This window comes from Gigantopelta aegis, chromosome 6 (assembly GCF_016097555.1).
Source record: "Gigantopelta aegis isolate Gae_Host chromosome 6, Gae_host_genome, whole genome shotgun sequence".
In the NCBI taxonomy this organism is placed as follows: domain Eukaryota; kingdom Metazoa; phylum Mollusca; class Gastropoda; order Neomphalida; family Peltospiridae; genus Gigantopelta; species Gigantopelta aegis.
Window position 1 is genome coordinate 76,090,705 of NC_054704.1, and position 25,876 is coordinate 76,116,580.

The 25,876-nt window shown below is 36.5% G+C and overlaps 1 protein-coding gene across 2 annotated transcripts; it reads right to left on the bottom strand.

Moving 5' to 3' along the window:
* Positions 1–1,033: 1,033 nt before the first annotated feature.
* LOC121375948 lies at positions 1,034–24,232 on the bottom strand. Of its 2 annotated transcripts, XM_041503679.1 has the most exons (11): positions 24,074–24,232; positions 23,253–23,305; positions 12,938–13,091; positions 12,414–12,545; positions 11,908–11,925; positions 10,242–10,468; positions 8,821–8,963; positions 6,996–7,141; positions 4,925–5,012; positions 3,421–3,580; positions 1,045–2,207 (listed from the first exon to the last, which is right to left on the bottom strand). In XM_041503679.1, exons 1-11 carry the CDS (start codon positions 24,204–24,206, stop codon positions 2,100–2,102), a joined length of 1,362 nt encoding a protein of 453 aa, XP_041359613.1. In that variant the 5' UTR covers positions 24,207–24,232; the 3' UTR covers positions 1,045–2,099. The 2 variants fall into 2 exon arrangements, with proteins under 2 accessions (XP_041359614.1, XP_041359613.1); XM_041503680.1 differs by lacking the exon at positions 3,421–3,580 and having other exon boundaries at positions 1,034–2,207.
* Positions 24,233–25,876: the final 1,644 nt, after the last annotated feature.

Here is a 25,876-nt window from a genome sequence, read left to right on the forward strand (position 1 = left end):
GAGATACTCGACCAAATTTAGTCCATGGGCTAGATAACAGTCGCTAGATTAATTGGTTGCACTGACATCACATGCTCTGAGATACTCGACCAAATTTAGTCCATGAGCTAGATAACAGTCGCTAGATTAATTGGTTGCACTGACATCACATGCTCTGAAATACTCGACCAAATTTAGTCCATGGGCTAGATAACAGTCGCTAGATTAATTGGTTGCACTGACATCACATGATCTGAAATACTCGACCAAATTTAGTCCATGGGCTAGATAACTGACATAACATGCTCTGAAATACTCGACCAAATTTAGTCCATGGGCTAGATAACAGTCGCTAGATTAATTGGTTGCACTGACATCACATGCTCTGAAATACTCGACCACATTTAGTCCATGGGCTAGTTAACAGTCGCTAGATTAATTGGTTGCACTGACATCACATGCTCTGAGATACTCGACCAAATTTAGTCCATGAGCTAGATAACAGTCGCTAGATTAATTGGTTGCACTGACATCACATGCTCTGAGATACTCGACCAAATTTATTTAGTCCATGGGCTAGATAACAGTCGCTAGATTAATTGGTTGCACTGACATCACATGCTCTGAGATACTCGACCAAATTTAGTCCATGAGCTAGATAACAGTCGCTAGATTAATTGGTTGCACTGACATCACATGCTCTGAAATACTCGACCAAATTTAGTCCATGGGCTAGATAACAGTCGCTAGATTAATTGGTTGCACTGACATCACATGCTCTGAAATACTCGACCAAATTTAGTCCATGGGCTAGATAAGTCGCTAGATTAATTGGTTGCACTGACATCACATGATCTGAAATACTCGACCAAATTTAGTCCATGGGCTAGATAACTGACATAACATGCTCTGAAATACTCGACCAAATTTAGTGTATGGGCTAGATAACAGTCGCTAGATTAATTGGTTGCACTGACATCACATGCTCTGAGATACTCGACCACATTTAGTCCATGGGCTAGTTAACAGTCGCTAGATTAATTGGTTGCACTGACATCGCATGCTCTGAGATACTCGACCAAATTTAGTCCATGGGCTAGTTAACAGTCGCTAGATTAATTGGTTGCACTGACATCACATGCTCTGAAATACTCGACCAAATTTAGTCCATGGGCTAGATAAGTTGCTAGATTAATTGGTTGCACTGACATCACATGATCTGAAATACTCGACCAAATTTAGTCCATGGGCTAGATAACTGACATAACATGCTCTGAAATACTCGACCAAATTTAGTCCATGGGCTAGATAACAGTCGCTAGATTAATTGGTTGCACTGACATCACATGCTTTGAAATACTCGACCACATTTAGTCCATGGGCTAGATAACAGTCGCTAGATTAATTGGTTGCACTGACATCACATGCTCTGAAATACTCGACCAAATTTAGTCCATGGGCTAGATAACAGTCGCTAGATTAATTGGTTGCACTGACATCACATGCTCTGAAATACTCGACCAAATTTAGTCCATGGGCTAGATAACAGTCGCTAGATTAATTGGTTGCACTGACATCACATGCTCTGAAATACTCGACCACATTTAGTCCATGGGCTAGATAACAGTCGCTAGATTAATTGGTTGCACTGACATCACATGCTCTGAAATACTCGACCACATTTAGTCCATGGGCTAGATAACAGTCGCTAGATTAATTGGTTGCACTGACATCACATGCTCTGAAATACTCGACCAAATTTAGTCCATGGGCTAGATAACAGTCGCTAGATTAATTGGTTGCACTGACATCACATGCTCTGAAATACTCGACCAAATTTAGTCCATGAGCTAGATAACAGTCGCTAGATTAATTGGTTGCACTGACATCACATGCTCTGAAATACTCGACCAAATTTAGTCCACGGGCTAGATAACAGTCGCTAGATTAATTGGTTGCACTGACATCACATGCTCTGAAATACTCGACCAAATTTAGTCCACGGGCTAGATAACAGTCGCTAGATTAATTGGTTGCACTGACATCACATGCTCTGAAATACTCGACCAAATTTAGTCGAGTTCAGACACAGAACTCTGAGACAGAATGAAATAGTTCGATTACACCAGTTCCAGCCTAGTCGCCGTGTGGTTGGAGCCAGACGGGAAGTTCATCGAAATCTGTTTATGAAGTCCACTCATCGACGTTTCTTTCAAAAATGTACATCTCTGTAATAATAACAACAATATTATGTTAAACAGAATCTTAATGTGCAATTCACATAATTCCTACCAAGATGGTTCTAACCAGATATAATCATTATTAGCTTTATCTCTAACACACCAAGACGTAGTGTATGTTTTGTCTTGAGAGAAAGAGATAGAGATATATAGATAGAGAGAGAGACGGAAAGAGATACAGAGATATTATACTCTTAAAAAAAAGTAGGGTAACTCTAATCAGAATTTACAATTGCCAAAACTGTAAGGTATATTAGCTGTGGGGAATGGTTATATGATAATAGTGAATTAATTGGGCAAACATTACAACCGGTAGTTCAATATTACAGTAGGTTTTATGACCACCAAACATCTTGAAGGACGACTGGGGTCAGAAGTGAAATTTGAAAGTTGACATTTTTTTAATCAGTAAATTGCAAATTCAAACAATAAAAATGACTAAAAACAAAACAGTAACAACTGTATGATCAACAGAATGAAAAAGATTGACAGAAATAATTTTCCTCAGTGATTAATGGACCTTCCTGGAAATTGTCAAAATCGAGAATGACACCCCACGCACGTGTACGGGGCAACTGCGTGATGCATATGCAACTACGGAATGTGTTTCGGTGTGTTGATAAAAAGACCTGAACGTTCTTTACTAGGATGTCTGTGGTCAAAACGTAAGTTCGGTCTAATAGTTGATGTTAACATTAATATTTCAGGTACCCCTACTTTTTTTAAACAATATATATGTATATATATTGCGTCGTGGTTAGGCAATCGGTCTACAGGCTGGTAGGTACTGGGTTCGGATCCCAGTCGAGGCATGGGATTTTTAATCCAGATACCGACTCAAAACCCATAGTGAGTGCTCCACAAGGCTCAATGGGTAGGTGTAAACCACTTGCACCGACCAGTGATCCATAACTGGTTCAACAAAGGCCATGGTTTGTGCTATCCTGCCTGTGGGAAGCGCAAATAAAAGATCCCTTGCTGCCTGTCGTAAAAGAGTAGCCTATGTGGCGACAGCGGTTTCCAGTGTCAGAATGGCCATATGTTTGACGTCCAATAGACGATGATAAGATAAAAAAAATCAATGTGCTCTAGTGGCGTCGTTAAATAAAACAAACTTTACTTTACTTTTTGAAGTTTCCAGTTTCTTAACCGGCTATCCTAGTTGGAATATCAAGAGTGTATAAAATATAAAAATGCTTACGTCATTACAAAGTCTGTCGTCATTGGTGAAGCATACATCAAACTGACAGCTGAACACCACGTGACTATATCCCGGGAAGGTGAACGTGTGGAATGGTTTCGACCAATAGGTTTTGCCGTTACCCTCGGAAATAATAATCTGAGCGCCCTCATTGGTGCATCTGCAGACAAATGGTGATGGTAATGAATATAATCGTTGATGATGATGGTGATAATAATGATGATGATGATGGATATATATTTTCGTGCTTATTGAGGTTCAAGCTCTCTTCTGAGCTATTCAATCAGAACATACTAATAAATGACTATAATTGTACAAAACTGTTTTTGTTTAAATCTTGAATTGTAAAAATATCAGTTTAATTACGATAAGTATACCTGTGTAAGTATTCTGAATAAGGGCTAACACGGGATATTCTAGAAATTAGGGAAATTTCGTTTTATATTTTGTTTCATTGAAAGAGGCTGAACACATCTACAGAAATCCTTTTTGTTTATTAATAGGTTTTCACCAAATATTACTCTTTGGAGAATGAACTGGCGTATGCTTCCAGTTATCTTGTGCCCATATGAGACACCTCTTGGTATGGAAATGTAGGCGCGTGTTTGTAAATACCTCACCGTTCGATAGTTCGAAAAAACCTAACTTCAACAAGATTAATAAATAAAGCCACGCCTGTTATTATTGAAGTAACAAGAAAAAAATTTGTTTTCTTTAACATCACTAGATCCCATTGATTTATTAATCATCGGCTATTGGATGTCAAACATTTGGTAATTTTGACATATAGTCTTAGAGAGGAAACTCGTTACATGTTTCCATTAGTATCAAGGGATATTTTATATGCACCATCCCACAGACAGGAAAAAAGTAAAGTTTGTTTTATTTAACGACGCCACTAAAGCACATTGATTTTTTATCTTATCATCGGCTATTGGACGTCAAACATATGGCCATTCTGACACTTTTTAGAGGAAACCCGCTGTCGCCATATAGGCTACTCTTTTACGACAGGCAGCAAGGGATCTTTTATTTGCGCTTCCGACAGGAAGGATAGCACAAACCATGGCCTTTGTTGAACCAGTTATGGAGCACTGCTCGGTGCAAGTGGTTTACACCTACCCATTGAGCCTTGCGGAGCACTCACTCAGGGTTTGGAGTCGGTATCTGGATTAAAAATCCCATGCCTACCAGCCTGTAGACCGATGGCCTAACCACGACGCCACCGAGGCCGGTCCCACATACAGGATAGCACATACCACAACATTTGATATACCAGTTGTGGTGCACTGGCTGAAGCGAGAAATCGAAGTAATGAAGAGGACTTGTCATAAATTCCTATATATAATTTGATTTGAACTACTATAATTTTATATCAGTGTACCAATCACTAGTGTGCTTAAAATGTGCGACTCATGTAGTATTCTTTTGGGCATCAAATATCCTAATTTTAAATTTATATTTTGTTTTTATAATTTTATCCTAATAATAAAACAAATCATACCCATTGTGATCTAGGAACACCACTGCATGAACGCCATCTTCAGTTCCCGCCACGCAGCTATAAGGAGATATTTTCTTGACGGCCATGTCTGTAAAACGAAAGAATAGACTTTCGCATATTAATTTTGTTACCAGTTCCAAACTTCCGGATATAGGAAAACAATGCATGATTTAAAAAAAAAATTGAAATTTGTCAAAATATGTTACATGGACTATATTTTTCATATGCGATCTTCATCTTCCATCTTCGTAGCATTCTGTATGGTTTACTGCATTTTGTATTTTGACATACACAAATCCAGGTCAGGTCATAGGACTTAACGGGAACATTTAGAGCAAATTGTTGTAGCGCACGCCTGTTATGGGCGCAGATGTCGACTTAACGGGAACATTCAGAGCAAGTTGTTGTAGCGCACGCCTGTTATGGGCGCAGATGTCGACTTAACGGGAACATTCAGAGCAAATTGTTGTAGCGCACGCCTGTTATGGGCGCAGATGTCGACTTAACGGGAACATTCAGAGCAAGTTGTTGTAGTGCACGCCTGTTATGGGCGCAGATGTCGACTTAACGGGAACATTCAGAGCAAGTTGTTGTAGCGCACGCCTGTTATGGGCGCAGATGTCGACTTAACGGGAACATTCAGAGCAAGTTGTTGTAGCGCACGCCTGTTATGGGCGCAGATGTCGACTTAACGGGAACATTCAGAGCAAGTTGTTGTAGTGCACGCCTGTTATGGGCGCAGATGTCGACTTAACGGGAACATTCAGAGCAAGTTGTTGTAGTGCACGCCTGTTATGGGCGCAGATGTCGACTTAACGGGAACATTGTTGTAGCGCACGCCTGTTATGGGCGCAGATGTCGACTTAACGGGAACATTCAGAGCAAGTTGTTGTAGCGCACGCCTGTTATGGGCGCAGATGTCGACTTAACGGGAACATTCAGAGCAAATTGTTGTAGTGCACGCCTGTTATGGGCGCAGATGTCGACTTAACGGGAACATTCAGAGCAAATTGTTGTAGTGCACGCCTGTTATGGGCGCAGATGTCGACTTATGCCGGCTCCTTCGTCCATATTCCGATCCGGAACTGGCCTCATTTCAGTGGTTGTCAGTGGCAAAATGTAGGCTAATCATGTGGATTGTTACATATTTTTGCTTCTATAAACAAACATGGCCGTTTGTGTGGAACAGTACCGTGTTAGCCACGATATTTTGACCAAAGACAACTAAGATCCATATTTATCTAAACATTTCCAATATTTACACAGTTATCAGACGTATTAGGTTACGTTTTAAACTGTGCACGTATATCAGTGTGTGTGTGTGGGGGGGGGGGGGGGGGGGGGATATTGTTTTTCTATCGAATGGTAAGCACAATGTGATTGGTCAGTTATGATATCATGTAAGGATATAATTGTTGTTTCAAATATATTTCCTATAGGTAAATACTAAAGCAAATAACATCCGGCTGTGTCAAAGTTTGAGGTGCACCGCACATTTGATAGATATACCACAAATCCTGATATGGGTGATAAATGTGACGGTGTTTGTTGTAAAAACAATTGGTTTCATCTGTGCAAAACATGTATGCATTTATGCATGCATGCAATTTTATTTTATCTAATACCACCGTGTCAAGTAGCCTTGTGCTTGAAACATGTATGAGGTACCTGTAAAAAAAAAGTACTAACATTTTGGGCGAAACTAGGGGTGTTGTAAAACCATCTGATTATATCGAAAATGAGCCGTGGAAGGTACCATTTTCTTCAGTTAATACTCTGATTGGCTGTAGTGCTGATATTTATGGGTCATAGTTTATGATTGTTTTAAAACACAAACGTTAACATGGTCGCCTATAGGATTTTATTTAGTATAGTACAACCTATTAATATAGTGCAACCTATTGAATGTGCCAGAAGTCCGAAAATGCAGTATAACATCTGAAAGAAGAAATATTTTCCAGGAAAATTCTGGATAGAAGAAATATTTCCCAGGCAATTTGGTAAAATATTATATATCCGCTATAACTTTCATATGTGGTCTTCATCTGAAAGAAGAAATATCGACTTCTACCTTCATCTGTGGTATTCAGCTCTAAGACGAGTCTGGCGTTTTGGTTTAGTTTGGCTTTCTTGAGCGGGAGTCCAGTGTACGGATCTTTTACCGTTAGTTCTACTAGGAGCTGTGTCTTCGACAGTGACTTGGTCTTGATCTTTTTTCTGTCAATCAGATAAAAAGTTAAACGGTTAAGGTTTTTGTTGTTGTTGTTGTTGTTATTGTTGTTGTTTAACGACACTAAAGCACATTGATTTATTAATCATCGGTACTGGACGTCAAATCTTTGGTCATTTTTGAACCGTAGACTCAGAGGAATTGGAACCAGATACATTTTCCCATTAACAGAAAGATATTCTTATGCACTCTCCCACAGACAGGACAGCACATATCACGATCTATGATATACATTTCTCTTTCCCATGTTATAACGTTTCATATACGGCAGTAAAAACTTATCATCAATTATCTTTGTCTTTTGTGTGTCACAATAACTTGTGCCTTTTAGTATATTTAAAGTGCTTTCTTCATCATTATACTTCATTAAGAAAAAGGCGGGGCGTAGCACAGTGGTAAAGCGTTCGCTTGATGCGCGGTCGGTCTAGGATCGATCCTCGTCGGTAGACCCATTGGGCTATTTCTCGTTCCAGCCAATGCTCCACAACTGGTGTAACAAAGGCTGTGGTTTGTACTATCCTGTCTGTGGGATAGTGCATATAAAAGATCTCTTGTTGCTGATCGAAAAGAGTAGCCCATGAAGTGGCGACAGCGGGTTTCCTCTCTCAATATTTGTCTGGTCCTTAACCATATGTCCGACGCCATATAACCGAAAATAAAATGTGTTGAGTGCGTCATTAAATAAAACATTTCCTTCCTTCCTTCATTAAGAAATGACCGTCATGATACTTAAAAGGGCATTCCTGACTTTATAGACATTAAACATGCTACCGGCTAACAAGGCTTTTTAATACATAAAAGTGAATATTAATTACTTTTTGTTGCTTTGAATATTAAAGGGACATTCCTGAGTTTGCTGCAATTTTTAAGATGTTATCGACTAACAGAGACTTTTTTAACGATTGTAATTACATATCAAATATATTTTCTGCATAATATATTAGTGGCTGTATATTAAACGTGTATCTGATCGTTCTAATATTTTTTACTAGGTTAAATTTCATTTTATTTCCTAAAATATAATTTTTTCGTACGTACGAAATTATTTGAAAACAGAATCCAGTTTGGGCTCCTTGCAAATATTAAGACGACCAGAAACACACTGAATGTACAGACACTGATATTCTAAACAAGAAAATATATTTAATATGTAAGTTTAATCGTAGAAATATTTTATTAGTCGGAAACATCTTACAATGCAGCAAACTCAGGAATGTCTCTTTAATAGTATTTCTCTTATTCCTAATGTTTATAGTAGCTTAAACATGATTTGTTTTTTTACATGTACGAAATTATTGAAGGCAAAATCCAGTTTGAGATGCTAATTTGAATGTTTTGGTCTGGTGTTGACCACTTTTAAAATATGCCCTTGTACGGTTCAAATACTTGCTTCATAAAATTTAAGATACATGTTTGCATTTATGTTTTATTGTTAAAGCACCTACATAGTCCAAAGACTTATAACAGAAACAACTTTGGCAGCAAAATAAAAAATTGATTGCATTTCGGTTTGTCCGAATAACCAACCAATACATCATTCATTTCAGGTTTGGCATGGTAGGTGATGTTTGTTTTCACATGTATTAAAATATGACCACCACTTGTATAACATTTTACTGTAAGCAAATCTGAACATTAGACTTGATCGAGTTTCAGATTTTCGTACTTCTTGCTCTTTGTTGTCGCCCCTCTTTGTAGACTGTCGGCTTTATCAAAGTCGCATGTCATTTCAAAAATGATGTCATAAATAGACTGCGCTCCTGAAAACTCGATAAATTGGAATCTCCATTTGAAGACGTTTTTTGATATCTACAAAACAATTTAAAAACTGCACGCAAGAAAGTTAACAATGAACAAAAAGTACAGCAAAAGATTGTGATAGTTTTGATATCGCAGCTATAGAGCTGAAAGGTCCATAATAGGTTATTAGATACATTCCGGTATCTGCAGACAGATGTAAAGTGAAAATAGACAGAACATAGAGTATACGTGTACTTCTGGTCCGAAGGGACGTAGAAAGTGTGGTTCTTTCTACGTCCGAATATTGTTACACCATGTTTCAACTGTTTCTCAACCGAAATAGTGTAACAAATGGACACACAAACCAAAAATGTATAACCTACACTACTCACTAAATCATTATTAACAAAATAAATTTTCCAGCGACAAGATAACAAATTTGTTTTTAAATAGAGGGAAGCAACTCGCCCTGCACATTAAGAACAGTATTGACTTAATGTGCGCCCTGCACTACTGTACGTCTTGCCAGCTGAAGGCTAGGCGCAAATACGGGGGGGGGGGGGGGGGGGGGGAAGAGGTCTTTGGTGTTTGAAGACCCCATCTAAACCTTAGAGGTGTAGTCATAAAACTCCTCCCGTTTAAGGGAAAACATGATTGAAGACAAGAAGGGCATGACAAAGTGGCCATGTTAGTTTACGTATGAAGAGCGTGTTTGTCTCTAGTTGAAGAAGATCCTATATTAATGTGCCTTAATCCCCTCTCCCCTCCTTAGTTTTTTTTTAGGTTAGGTACGGTACCGACTTAAAGGATAACTTACTGAATGGCTCGGAGAGTTCACAGCAGGCCACTTATACGAGACAGGGGCATTTGTTCTTGACTCTGGGCTCAAAGGGTACCAGTGTGCTTCACTTGTTTGTCCATAGGTTGCATATTTTAAATACATGTATGCATAGTTTACCACAATACTAATATCTAATAAACAACGTCAGAAAATCATTAGTGGCTTGGACGCAAAGATGTTGGTAGGCAATGCCTTTTTGATGCACAAATTACATTGATAAAATGTTTCATTGTTATTGCTGTTTGGATAATTATAGACATTCCTTCAACCCCACCCCAACCACCACAACCCTTCTAGATACAACTGTGTATTGGTCGAAACTCACGTGAAACAAGCAGACAAGATTTAGGACCTTCGTAGATACAAAGTCAAATATGTTTTACAAAGAATGTCCATGGTATAAAGTTTGTTTTTGTTTATCTCCTAAAATCTTAAGGTTCATTGTCTTGTAATACCGTGAAAGTCCATCTACGTGTAAAAGCCTGTTATACAAGACCGAGTCTTACACGTTGTGCTCCACAGTCCGGCCGGAAGTCTTCTGAATCAGACGTGTTTCTTCCGATTGTCATTTGGAGTTTGTCGCCCTGCTTGCTGAATGTACTCTTGTTGCAGGTCGTCGCGGGGTCGCCGTTTTCGTCTACAGCTAACACCTGTTGGTAGTCGATACCACGTTGGTCTGCTCTGATGATTAACATATGTCCGTGTGTACTCGATTTCAGGCAGTAGTAGAGGGCTACAGTAACAAGCACAAAAAAACCCAACAGATTTTAAAAACATCAAAGGCTGGATCATATTTATTAGCGGTTATTTAACGTACAATTTATGATAATGTTTCATTGTTATTTGAATAATTATAGACCCTCCTTTCACCCTCCATCCCCCCCCCCCCCCCCCTTCTAGATCCAAATGTGTATTGGTCGAAACTCATGTGAAACAAGCAGGACCTTTCGAGATACAAAGTCAAATATGTTTTACAAAGAATATCCATAGTATAAAGTTTTTGTTTAACGACATCACTACTTATTCATCATGGGCTATTGGATGTCAAACATTTGGTAATTTGGACATATAGTCTTAGAGAGGAAACCCGCTACGTTTTTTCCATTTGTAGCAAGGATTGTTTTTTTTATATGTACCATCCCACAAACAGGATAGCATGTACCACGGCCTTTGATATATATGGCTGGAACGAGAAATAGCCCAATAGGCCTACCGACAGGGATCGATCCCAAACCGACTGCGCATCAAGCGAGCGCTTTACCACTGGACTACGTCCCGCCCCCACCCACGGTATCTACTAAATCTGGGATATATAAAACGTACCTTTTATACAGAGATAACATAAGTATTTGTATACTGAACAATTCAATGTGCTCTAGTGGTGTAGTTAAACAAAACAAACGTTAACTTTTTGTATACTGAAGGGACAATTGTAAAATGTTCTTCATGCAATCATCAAGGGCAGTGAAAAGGCAGATGTTGCTGCCAAGTCTGCTTTGAATTTGCTTCATGTCGGTGTTGGTGTCCCTTACATTGATTTTAAATATCACATTAACCAATATATCTTTTCGACTTGGCAAGATGATTGGGACGGTGCGGCTGCGAACAAGCTTCATTCTGTCAAGCCAGTCCTTCATCCTACAGGCGGTGCAGGACGGATGAAGTAGTTTTGTGCCGTGCCCGTATCGGCCATACGTATTTGACGCTTTCGTTTGTTTTAAAGTAGAACCTTCCACCTCAGTGTGAACATAGTCAGTGTACACTGACTGTGCGCCACATTTTGATGGAGTAATCATCTGAAGCCGACGAGAAATGATATATTTGGCAACAGAAATGTTTTGGAATCTTTTAAATTCCACCTAGAATTAATTTTAAACTTTTTAAAATACTTTGATTTCTATATAAAAAAATTAAAATATACTTTACTTTGATTTATTTATTGTATTATACTTTCCCCACAGCTCCTTACACTGTGGTTTTATATAATTATATAAATACTATTTTCATATACTTACCTTTTGTGACACCCAATAGCCGATGTGTATTTTTGTGCTGGGATGTGGTTAAACATTCATTCATTCATTCATTCATTCATGCAACCATGTTTATACAAGATACTCTTGTATAGCAGATTCCGTTATATGAAGCGAAACCACTTCTGTGACAACATACCTGTAACTTTTACTTTAACTGGAAAGAAAAGAAAAACAATTAGGACAACACCAGCAATAAAACAAACAAGTCGCATAGTTGGCCTAGACCACGACCATTATCATAGGTACAAACAAATGAATACTACTAGTCAGTTTCCGCCATTAATAGTTAACCTAACGCTTAAAGTTTCTGTTAAGAAAATACTGAATATAATGAAGGTCTCCGTGTTGATATTATTTAGATATAATATTATTGTCCTATTTTATATCATCACATTTTGACTACATTGTAAAAATAAGAACGATTTATTATTATTTCTCTACAGAATATAATAATAATAAACAAAACAGCTAATAATAAAACTTAATAAAAATAAAACATTGACCAACCCACACATTACCATGAAATAAATAATGAGCATTAAAAAAAATACATCTTTTCATAAAATGTCAAATTTGCAGTCTCGTAATGCACCTAAGTGGTATCAATGTAATGTACATAGTTGTTATATAATAAACATTTACGAATATCACAGGATTTTCCCATCCATCCTTTATGACAGCCATATTTGCACGTGTTATCTCTGCCGCTGCTGTGTTCACCGTAACAATGATACGTTTTTTCGCAGTTTTGCCCAAATCGTCCCTGAATGCATTCTGTAAACATAAACAACGCAGGCTGATGTGTGTCAAACCATTTTAACAAGCATTATTAAGAGTACTGCTAAATGCAATAGATGTTCCCTACCGGGTTCAATACATTTTCGTATCTCCCAAGTTCAAGGGCCATAACTCTGTGGAAAATGATAAACTCGTCATGAAAGTCAAACTTTTATCTGTAACAGTACATGATAAGGCTATACACAAAATTTTATTTCAATATATTGAGGCATTGTCAAAAAGAGTTTTAAAAAACCTAATTTTGGTATCTCCTATGTTCAAGGGCCATAACTCGGTGAAAAAAACTATTAAATCACCATGAAAGTCAACCTTGATCTGTAATAAGGCTAAATATTTTAACGTTAACGAACACCAATGGTTAGTTTTACCTGCAATTTTTTCACACAAAAACAAACGAAAGTTGTCACAATCTGTTAGATACCAATATCCCGTTTCAGATCCCCAACTGGCGCAGTAGTCGTTATTGTAAAATGAATACTGACTTCTCGATTCTTTCCAGTTTGTGAAATACTTGGTTCTTCTCTGCAGTGAGAAAAGAAAGGTATTCTTATTAACTTTATGATCCTTTTCAACCAGTAACCTGCAGCGTTTACGAATAAACGACGACTGTGACAGATTAACTCTGTAGACTGAAAGAAAACCTGCCAACAACCATTTTTCATGTTTTATTTAACGACGCACTCAACATATTTTATTTACGGTTATATGGCGTCGGAAACCTGCTGTCGCCACTTCATGGGCTACTCTTTTCGATTAGCAGCAAGGAACTTTTTATATGCACCATCCTATAGACAGGATAGCACATACCACGGCCTTTGATGGCGCACTGGCTGGAGCGAGATGTTGTTGATGACGACGATGCTATAAATATTTCTGATTCAGTTTCAAGAAAGCTGTCAATTACTTGGACTTCGTTTCTGCAAGGACGAGACGTAGTCAAGTGGTAAAGCGCTCGCTCCATGCGCGGTCGGTCTGGGATCGATTCCCGTTGGTTGGCCCATTGGGTTATTTCTCGTTCCAGCCAGTGCACCACGATTGGTATATCAAAGGCTGGTATGTACTATCCTGTCTGTGGGATGGTGCATATAAAAGATCCCTTGCTGCTAATCGAAAAGAGTAGCCCATGAAGTGGTGACAGTGGGTTTCCTCTCTCAATATCTGTGTGGTCCTTAATCATATGTCCGACGCCATATAACCGTAAATAAAATGTGTTGAGTGCGTCGTTAAATAAACCATTTCCTTCCTTCTTTTTCATTTCTTCAGGTGGACTATTAGTGTCTGAAGACATTATTAGCCCCGGTGCAATTTCAAAATGGCTGTATATAGAATACTACATGCGTGTCCGTTAAATACCGTTATCTTACAACGAGTTGTTTTAAAACGTATCTAACGAGCAAAAGCGAGTTGGATACGTTTTTAATCTAACGGACACGAATGTCGCATTCTATTTCTTACATATGCTTAAACAAGTTTAAAATACATGTACGTTTACGTCTTTTCCGATTAAAACCTATTTACGGCATTTGAGCTTACAGTTAAAATTACAGAGAAATTAATTTCAGGTTGACTTATGTCGTTTGTTTTAAACTAACGGACACGAATGTACTATTCTATTTATTTTTATTTTTGTTTTTAAACTAACGGACACGAATGTACTATTCTATTTCTTAAATATCCTTAAACAAGTTTAAAATAAATGTAAACGTCTTTCACGATTAAAACCTATTTACGACGTTTGAGCTTACAGGTACAATTATAGAGAAATTAATTTCAGGTTGAATTATGTACACGTCACAGTGTTGTTGTTTTTGTGGTTTTTTCTTTCCATTGGATGGTATAGCAGGAGCGGCCTGGCAATCGCCTAGAAGCAGCGAGTCGTATGTCTTTAAATTGTTATCACACGTCTATGTGTTAACAGTACGCAAGTCAAAAATAACGAATAATGTTCTCACCAACGGGCGTGTAAGAAGTGTTTTTCTGCAACTGTGAACGTATTATTATGATACAAAATAAATCCAAAATAACCAAATTTATCAACAATTTCTAAAACGTTACCATTATAAAACAGCTTAAATCCACATCGCTATTTTTTTTCAGTATTTCTAAACACTTTTGATTTTTCTATATTAATTCCCATACCCAATTACTTTCAATATTCAGAAAGAAAATCTAACCCATCCCCTAAAGTATTAACTGAAGAAAGTGGAACCTTTCATGGCTCATGTTTTATATAACCGGATGTTTTTACAACACCCCTCGTCTTGCACACAATTGTAGCGCTTAGCTAGGTAGATATGTTTCAAACACATGGCTACTTGACACGGTGCTATATATACTACATACGCTGATACGCTAATTTTGTATTCTCGGCAATGTAAAAACAAAATGCTAAGATAATATGACGTCTGATTCTTTTCTAGACCAAACAATGTTCACTCAGCAAATACTTTCACACCAAAAACATGGTATACATATAAAAACAGTAGTATTGACTTTACACAAAGTAATACAAATTTTACGAACAAAACCATGGCCAGTTTACAAATTATGACACTTAACTGTTAGGGACTAGGAGACCCACAAAAGAGAAGGGATGTATTAAATTATATAAAAAGTAAAAAAGTTAATATATATTGTCTACAGGACACGCACTTTACAAACGACCTTGAACCTTACATACAGACTCAGTGGGGTTATACTTGTGTATTCAGTTCCCATACTAGAAACTTTTGTTTAATAATACTTTACACACGACCTTGAACCTTGCATACAGACTCAGTGCGGTTATACTTGTGTATTCAGTTCCCATACTAGAAACCTTTGTTTAATAATACTTTACAAACGACCTTGAACCTTACATACAGACTCAGTGCGGTTATACTTGTGTATTCAGTTCCCATACTAGAAACTTTTGTTTAATAATACTTTACCAACGACCTTGGGGATTCGAGGCCCCCAACCTTGACATTGCTCTTGTTTCTGGGGACAATACATTTAAAAAAAAATAATAATAATAAATAAATAAATAAATAAATTAAAAAAATAAGAATAATAAAAAACAAATTAATAATAATAATAGAAAAAAAAAAATATATATATATATATAATTTTTATTATTATTATTATTATTATTATTATTATTGTATTATTATAATATTTTTTTAGATTATTATTATTATTTTTTAATTTAATTAATTTTATTTTGGTGTTGTTGTTTTTGGGTGGGGTTTTTTTTTGGGGGGGGGGGGGGGGGGGGCGGGGGATTCGAGGCCCCCAACCTTGACATTGCTCTTGTTTCTGGGGAAATTGAAACACCGAGAACTGTTTTGTAGTATGAATACTTAAGTTACTAAATAATGCCTGTATTCTGCTGAGATGTTTTAAAAACATAAATCCCCACGCTAATCCATTTATTTATTGGCTGCGTAGAGCTGTCGTATATATTGCACATGCACTAGTAGTTATAGTGGTTTGTGTATCATTTTATGTGATCTTAGTTTAAATAAAGTTATGTTTTGTTAAATTAACAGCTCAAACTGGAGTTTGCCTGCAATAATTTTGTACATGTGAAAACAAATCCTATAAACATTAGGAATTACAGAATAACATGGTGTACAAACATTAATATTCTAAGCAAGACAATGTAATTAAAGGGAGGGTCAACTAAAACATGGTGTACAAACATTAATATTCTAAGCAAGACAATGTAATTAAAGGGAGGGTCAACTAAAACATGGTGTACAAACATTAATATTCTAAGCAAGACAATGTAATTAAAGGGAGGGTCAACTATAACATGGTGTACAAACATTAATATTCTAAGCAAGACAATGTAATTAAAGGGAGGGTCAACTAAAACATGGTGTACAAACATTAATATTCTAAGCAAGACAATGTAATTAAAGGGAGGGTCAACTATAACATGGTGTACAAACATTAATATTCTAAGCAAGACAATGTAATTAAAGGGAGGGTCAACTATAACATGGTGTACAAACATTAATATTCTAAGCAAGACAATGTAATTAAAGGGAGGGTCAACTAAAACATGGTGTACAAACATTAATATTCTAAGCAAGACAATGTAATTAAAGGGAGGGTCAACTAAAACATGGTGTACAAACATTAATATTCTAAGCAAGACAATGTAATTAAAGGGAGGGTCAACTATAACATGGTGTACAAACATTAATATTCTAAGCAAGACAATGTAATTAAAGGGAGGGTCAACTAAAACATGGTGTACAAACATTAATATTCTAAGCAAGACAATGTAATTAAAGGGAGGGTCAACTATAACATGGTGTACAAACATTAATATTCTAAGCAAGACAATGTAATTAAAGGGAGGGTCAACTATAACATGGTGTACAAACATTAATATTCTAAGCAAGACAATGTAATTAAAGGGAGGGTCAACTATAACATGGTGTACAAACATTAATATTCTAAGCAAGACAATGTAATTAAAGGGAGGGTCAACTAAAACATGGTGTACAAACATTAATATTCTAAGCAAGACAATGTAATTAAAGGGAGGGTCAACAACATGGTGTACAAACATTAATATTCTAAGCAAGACAATGTAATTAAAGGGAGGGTCAACTAAAACATGGTGTACAAACATTAATATTCTAAGCAAGACAATGTAATTAAAGGGAGGGTCAACTAAAACATGGTGTACAAACATTAATATTCTAAGCAAGACAATGTAATTAAAGGGAGGGTCAACTATAACATGGTGTACAAACATTAATATTCTAAGCAAGACAATGTAATTAAAGGGAGGGTCAACTATAACATGGTGTACAAACATTAATATTCTAAGCAAGACAATGTAATTAAAGGGAGGGTCAACTAAAACATGGTGTACAAACATTAATATTCTAAGCAAGACAATGTAATTAAAGGGAGGGTCAACTAAAACATGGTGTACAAACATTAATATTCTAAGCAAGACAATGTAATTAAAGGGAGGGTCAACTAAAACATGGTGTACAAACATTAATATTCTAAGCAAGACAATGTAATTAAAGGGAGGGTCAACTAAACATGGTGTACAAACATTAATATTCTAAGCAAGACAATGTAATTAAAGGGAGGGTCAACTAAAACATGGTGTACAAACATTAATATTCTAAGCAAGACAATGTAATTAAAGGGAGGGTCAACTAAAACATGGTGTACAAACATTAATATTCTAAGCAAGACAATGTAATTAAAGGGAGGGTCAACTAAAACATGGTGTACAAACATTAATATTCTAAGCAAGACAATGTAATTAAAGGGAGGGTCAACTATAACATGGTGTACAAACATTAATATTCTAAGCAAGACAATGTAATTAAAGGGAGGGTCAACTAAAACAAGAGCCTTATGTTTTGGAAAGATGCATACCCGAACCACCAACACATACTGACACTTTAACAAATGAAAAACGCGTAATTTTAGTTAATAAAAAACCATGATTATTCCTTCTAACTTGGGGCAGCCATTTTGTTTAGTTTTTGTGACGTCCGGTAGTATTGCTTGGGGCGAAGTGACGTCAGCTCCGTCCAACTCCTCTATGCACAGTGTAAACAAACGCTCTAATTTACGACAAGGCGCTTCGCTTTCATCAACCTGACATGTAAAACAACATAAATGACTTGATAGTATAATAAACTATTTAACTAAATATATTTCAATTTGCATCAATAGAACGAAATGGAGTTATAATAGTTTTCTCTTTTAAAAACTAAAAAAAAAGCATATTATTAGGCGTATTGGTAGGGTACGTTCCTGCAAAAACGACCACTCACGATACACAAGTGATAAATTTCTTTTCTTTGGGACTACGTAATTGGTCAGTTTTGTGATTTTAGATGGGAAAGTCTACTTAATCAAGGGTTTTACAGAATTACTTACAGTAATAAAGCAGGACGGCCGATAATGTCCATTACGATTTGAGGGGTGTCCGCACGGTTATCACACAATACCGTGTGATCTTAATAAGCGAGGCACGTATTTTTAGTGTGTCTAGACACAGTGTCTGGGGACCGTCTAAATATACACCTGCCAATCAGGAACCACAGGTAGAGGCCACGGAAAGAATTGATCAATTAATCAAGAAAACACACCGATTATTATTTCAGTACGTGAGTTAATTTATGTATAAAACATAATACAGTCATTTCAACACTTTGACAATGGTGGTTTATTTTGTACTGAAAAATAATATATACTTGTTGCTGGCTTACTGGGATGGATATCATTACTGAACATTGTGATGCATCCGCAAAAATCTTAATTTGTAATGTTAAATTTAATTATAGAGGCTCTGTATCTTTTGGTAATAGCCCGTTCAAAAATATTTAAATAATGGTGTAAATTTTAAGCATTATTATAAATTTTATTATATTATTTTAATTAAATTTTTGTTTTGGCATACACCGAATAAATTTTAATTATCTTTTCTTTGTTAATTTTGTCCCCATATTTATTTAATTTTAGAGTAATGTCTAAATTGTCCTGTTAATTTTCTGGTCCGGAGCAGACCCCTGGCTATCCAGGACTCGGCCCCGGGGCAGACATGCTTGAAGCTCTAGTGGCATGTAAGCATGTTAAAAATTTACCTCACCTCACCTCGCAAAAATCAGGTATGTTTTGTTTTTTCATTTCGAAGACTAATTCCTGACGTGACACGTTAGGTAGTACGTAACCACTAGCTCACCATTCATTGGGATGGTAAAAAATGGCTGCGCCCGTTATATATAATAGCTGTCACATTTAACCGTTTTATTAATTAACTATACGATTATACTTCTTGTTATTAAGCAATAATGTGCATTATATATCGTTGACTATGCATATGTATGTGTTCATATCTGCATTGCATCACACCGATCTATCTAAAACAATAAATCCAGATCCCTATTTTATTTGATATTAATCAATAAAATAATGTTATTTATTCTGCTTGTTGTTTTAAATGCGTTCTGATCTGAACACATATTTTTTTATTACAGTCAAATGTTAATATCCTATTTTCAAAAGTCGGGACTAAACTTGTGTCCTGCTTCTCAGGGGTTTTTCCCAAAGCGTTTTACAAAAAGTCACTTTATTAGTAACTGGGATGGTATTTTTGTTCTTTATTTTTAATACTGTAATGTTTATGTATTTGTTTTATATACTGTGTATTAATAATGTGCCACGATTGTGGACCTTTAACTCCGGCCTCGGTTGTGTAGTGGTTAAACCATCAGACTTAAGGCTGGTAGGGACAGGGTTCGCACCCCAGTACCAGCTCCAACCTAGAGCAAGTTTTGTTTTATATACTGTGTATTAATAATGTGCCATAAGCATGGACCTTTAATTGTCCCTTCCTTTAATATCAAATTTTATTCCTTAAAAGCCTTGTTGGCAGAGGCATGTTTAAATGTCTGTAAAGTCAGGAATGCCCATTTAAGAGTCATGACTGTCATTTCTTAATGAAGTATAATGATAAAAAAACCCACTTTGAAATATACATCTCGGTGTGGTATAACGTGATCATTAAAATTAAACTGATCAAAAGTATGAAATTTTATTTCCACCCGACATCAAAATATAATTTCCATCCGACACCAAAACTAAAGTGCCTATAGAAGACAAAGGGTTAATCAGAGAAGTAAGTTTGTTAATCTAGATTTCAAACACTTATATTGGTTATAAAAAAACCTAACATTAGTTCATTAAAGTTCTGTCATATACTTTTGATAGAATGTTGCATTGACACCAAAATGATTTAAACGTCACAGTCAAAGTGGGTTAATTAAGGAATGTGTTATGCATGGTATTAATGCAGCTCCTCCTGCCTCATACAAACTATATTACATTACTTTCTAATGTATTGCTGCTTCGTGGACTATAGTAAAGCATTTGATTATGTCAATAGACAAAAATTATGGTACAAAATAATTCAACTTGGTATCGATGGTAAAATACTTAATGTTATCCGGTCACTGTATGATAATGTGAAATGCTGCATCAAATATAACAATATGCTATTCAACTTTTTCTGTTGTAGAAACGGCCTTTTCCAAGGTGAAGTATTATCACCGATATTATTTTCCATGTTTGTAAATGACTGCGAAATGCATTTTTTTATCAGATAATTGCCCCTATATCGACATCCAATCATTAAATATATTCCAACTTATGTATGCCGATGATATGACTCTCCTAGCCAAAACACCAGAAGGCCTTCAGTCAATGCTCAATTCACTATCAAAATATACTACTAAATGGGACCTAACTGTAAATACAACTAAGACTAACGTCGTCATTTTTAAAAATGGGGGGATCATTCGAGACAACGAAAAGTGGTTATACAATGATGAACAGTTAGAAGTTGTAAATTAATTTATTTATTTTGGCTTATTATTCTGTTATAACGATAAATTTAATCGAACTCAAAAACGATTCGCTCATCAGGGAAGAAAAGCCTTGTTTTCATTATTAAACGTATGCAAAATACATTATTTTAATATTGAAACAATGCTATCTGTTTTTGACACCTATGTTAACAGTATTCTTAGTTATGGGTCAGAGGTCTGGGGATTCCACTGTGCAAGGGATGTTGAAAATATTCATACAAAATTACAAGGGGCATGTAATGAATTTATATATAGTGAGTTAGAGCGTTTTCCTCTGTATATTATGAGAAAATTAAGAATGTTTAAATATTGGATTAAAATACGAAATACTGATAATTGTATCTTTTTAGCTATATAAGAGGAAATGGAACGATTAAAGGGTAACTGGGTAACACAAGTCAAACAAGAACTAAATAGGCTTGGACTAAACTATATATGGAACATACCACATGTTGATAACAGAGAATATAATATAATTAAGGAAAGAATTTACGATAATTTTAAACAACATTGTTTTAGTCGAATAACGACTTCACCGAAAGGTACCCTATATACATTTTTGTTACTTGAATTCAAGCTACAAACATATCTTAGAAAACCCATACCATTAAATCACTTAAAAGAAATATCAAAGATCCGAACTAGTGCGCACAAATTAAATATAGAAACCGGAAAGTATAGCAAAATTGACAGGGCCGAAAGAAAATGCACTATTTGTAACTCTAATGATATAGAAGACGAATATCATTTTATCCTTATTTTCCCAGCTATGAATGATTTGAGGAATAAGTATATTAAACAATGTTACCACAGACGTCCAAGTGTATTTAGGCTCACTGAACTATTAACAACTGAAAACAATAAAGACATCAATAACCTGGGAAAATATTTAGTTTTGGCAAATAAAGTTAGAGACGATTTACAGCAGCTTACTTAAAATATGACATCCACTAACCTGCCGTTTCATTAGCTAGTATATTAATCATATTTCATCTGGTATACATCTGGTATATATCAATATATATATATATATATATATATATATATATATATATATATATATATATTTAGAATTCGAATTATTACTATACCACGATAATGTTTATAGTGCACATATATATGTACATCCCACCACTATTACTAGTATACTATGTTAATTTTACCATTAATTCTTAAATCACTCTCCACCTGTATTTGTATATTTGTATATATATCGTGATTATATATGTATGTATTTATGTTGCTAAGTTGTTTTTTTAACTTAAGGCAAATAAAGAACTTGAAATGTGAATGACTCAAAAGGAATACAAGAGCAAAGATTCAAATTCCATCCGACACCAAACCTAGTATTTTGAAATATGCCCAGGAACACTTTACATGCCAACACTACTACAGTCAGGGGCGGGAAGTAGCCCAGTGGTAAAGCGTTCGCTTGATGCTCGGTCGGTCTAGGATCGGTCCCCGTCGGTGGACCCATTGGGCTATTTCTCTTTCCAGCCACTGCTCCACAACTGGTGTAACAAAGGCCGTGGTATGTACTATCCTGTCTGTGGGATGGTGCATATAAAAGATCCCTTGGTGCTAATCCAAAAGAGTGCCCATGAAGTGGCGACAGCGCGTTTTGTCTCTCAATATCTGTGTGGTTCTTAACCATATGTCTGACGCCATATAAACGTAAATAAAATGTGTTGAGTGCGTCGTTAAATAAAACATTTCCTTCCTTACTACAGCTAGTCCATACTTGACGCATTGTGTATGGAGCTTTGTGTTCACAACGACTGGATACGTAATGGCGTACATTAAGATCGGATGTACATCTATTAAAGGAAGGAAGGAAATGTTTTATTTAACGACGCACTCAACACATTTTATTTTCGATTAGCAGCAAGGGATCTTTTATATGCACCATCCCACGGACAGGATAGTACATACCACGGCCTTTGTTACACCAGTTGTGGAGCACTGGCTGGAACGAGAAATAGCTCAATGGGCTCACCGACGGGAATCGATCCTAGATCGATCGCGCATCAGGCGAGCGCTGTACCACTGAGCTACGTCCCGCCCCATGTACATCTTTTAACGGATATCTAATGTAAAGGGCAAGTGCAAGATCCGGGGTAAGTTCAGCCAGCCGTTTGTTATTAACGTTTGCTAGACTGGTTTTTACGCTCCACGTTAAATCGAATGACCACTCCGGGAACCAGTCAAAATAGTTTGCAAACGTTTGGCAAAAATCGGCTGGCTGAACTTCCGTCCTGATTTTGGTCAGACTGATTTTTACACTTACCGTCTTGTAAACGTTAGTTAGACCCAGCCAGTAAGTTGTACTACTCGAGTTTTCTGAAACATAATGAAATCAAGTTACACTTGCAATGATTAACATAAAACATTTTAAAGGCTCGTTCGTGTATATGTTAAATAAGATAAAACTAGCTCAGTAAATAATCACACACAACTTTCTCATCAGTTAGAAAGAATCCTCATGGTTAATTATAATACAGTGAAACCTCTCAAAAGCGGACCCTCTGTAAACAGGAATTCCCCAAAAACCGGACATTTTTCACGGTCCTTTTAAAAAAAATCAGTACAGAATTTAATCTCTCTAAACCGGATACCTCTTAACACCGGACATTTTACTTGGTCCCGAGGGTGTCCGGTATAGAGGGATTTCACTGTAATATCATCCAGTAAAGTATTACATTTTTCATTGTCTAATGGTTAATGATCATTCTTTGTTGCAAAACAAAATTGGGTCTGCCACTATTTATTCCGGACATAGGTCCAACAGAGACGCAGGGTGCGCAAAACTCACCCCGAATTTTGAAGTACCTTCAAAAATCTAGCCTTTAGCAAAATAATATATTAAAGTTACTTGATTTTTATTACATGGGTCATGTAATATCTTGATTGAGACGATTGTAATATATAGGCCTATAGTGCATGTTATAGTTTACATCTGAAAACTGTAGGTACCCTTTTCTAACAACGTTGCACCCCTCTCTAGAAAAATTCTGCACCCGCCCCAAACAATTCCTAACAAATTATTTATGGGAGAACTATAGGTTGTGGTCAGTCAGATACAAATAAATAACCAGGTTAGCGACTTACCTCTAAAAAAGTCATTTTCTTCTTGACTTTCAATTAACTGTATTTTTGCGTTATGTTTGTTGCAGTAAGCTGCGGCGTCGTTAAAATCTTTGGGAGATGGTCCCCATTTGTAGCATTTCCTGCCTTTTGACATCCAGCCGCCAGTTTCAGGACATTTGAATGGACCTGTGATTTTAAAAACAGTTTCAAAAGCAGTCCACACAAAATACCTTGAAGTGGACAAACCCTAGGTTTTGTTTTTCCTCTTTTACCTGCTACCATTACAGTCATATTGTAACTGATGTAAATGACTAAAGAAGACCAAACTAACGTAAACAGTTACACCGGCCTCGGTGGTGTCGTGGTTACGACATCGGACATAAAGCTGATAGGTACAGGGTTCGCAGCCCGGTATCGGCTCCCACCCAGAGCGAGTTTTAACGATTCAGTGGGTAGGTGTAGGACCACTACACCCTCTTTTCTTCCACTAACAACTAACAAGTAACAACTAACCCACTGTCCTGGACAGACAGCCCAGATAGCTGAGGTGTGTGCCCAGGACAGCGTGCTTGAACATTAATTGGATATAAACACGAAAATAAGTTGAAATGAATGAAATAAATGAAATAAGCAGTTTAGTTTAACTGTGTGATGCTAATGTGTAATTGCATTCATACCAAGAGATGTTGGTCACATCGCAATTTGATCACGACCAATAGATGTTTCTAAGTTGCCCACATCGCAGTTTGATTATGACCAAGATATGTTTCTAAGTTGGCAATATCGCAATTTGATCACGACCAAGAGATGTTTCTAAGTTGGCCACATCGTAATTTGATCATGACCAAGAGATGTTTCTAAGTTGGCGACATCGCAATTTGATCATGACCAAGAGATGTTTCTAAGTTGGCCACATCGCAATTTGATCATGACCAAGATATGTTTCTAAGTTGGCAATATCGCAATTTCATCATGATCAAGAGATGTTTCTAAGTTGGCCACATCGTAATTTAATCACAGTAGTTTGATCCTTTCTAAGCAGTTTGATCATGATCAAGAGATGTTTCTAAGTTGACGACATCACAGTTTTGATCATGATCAAGAGATGTTTCTAAGTTGGCGACATCGCAGTTTTATCATGACAAGTCAATTTTATCATGATCAAGAGATGTTTCTAAGTTGGCCACATCACAATTTAATCATGACCAAGAGATGTTTAAGTTGGACAGACATCACCGTGACCAATCATGTTCTAAAGTAAGTTCATCCTGACAATTTAATCATGAGAGATGTTTCTAAGTTATCGCAGTTTGATCCTGACGACATCACAGTTTTATCATGATCAAGAGATGTTTCTAAGTTGGCCACATCGTAATTTAATCATCACGACCAAGAGATGTTTCTAAGTTGGCAATATCGCAGTTTGATCCTGACAAAGAGATGTTTCTAAGTTGACGACATCACAGTTTTATCATGACCAAGAGATGTTTCTAAGTTGGCCATATCGCAGTTTGATTATGACCAAGAGATGTTTCTAAGTTGGCAATATCGCAGTTTGATCCTGACAAAGAGATGTTTCTAAGTTGGCCACATCACAGTTTTATCATGATCAAGAGATGTTTTTAAGTTGGCGACATCGCAATTTGATCATGATCAAGAGATGTTTCTAAGTTGGCAACATCGCAATTTGATCATACAAAATAACCAACATGCTAAGTCACACCGTTTTGAGATCACCGTGTATAAGTAAGTATCCCTATTGCAAGTGATCTCGAAATTTCCGTTGATTTTTTTCCTAATGTGTGGTTTTCCAGCCACATTTGT

Coding starts and splice junctions, on each gene's coding strand:
- LOC121375948 (XM_041503679.1), bottom strand. CDS start 24,206: ATGTCAAAAGGCAGGAAATGCTACAAATGGGGACCATCTCCCAAAGAT. Junction 8,964..10,241: donor CGGACTGTGGAGCACAACGT/GTAAGACTCGGT, acceptor ATTGTTTTGTAG/ATATCAAAAAACGTCTTCAA. Junction 7,142..8,820: donor GCGACAACAAAGAGCAAGAA/GTACGAAAATCT, acceptor TCTGATTGACAG/AAAAAAGATCAAGACCAAGT.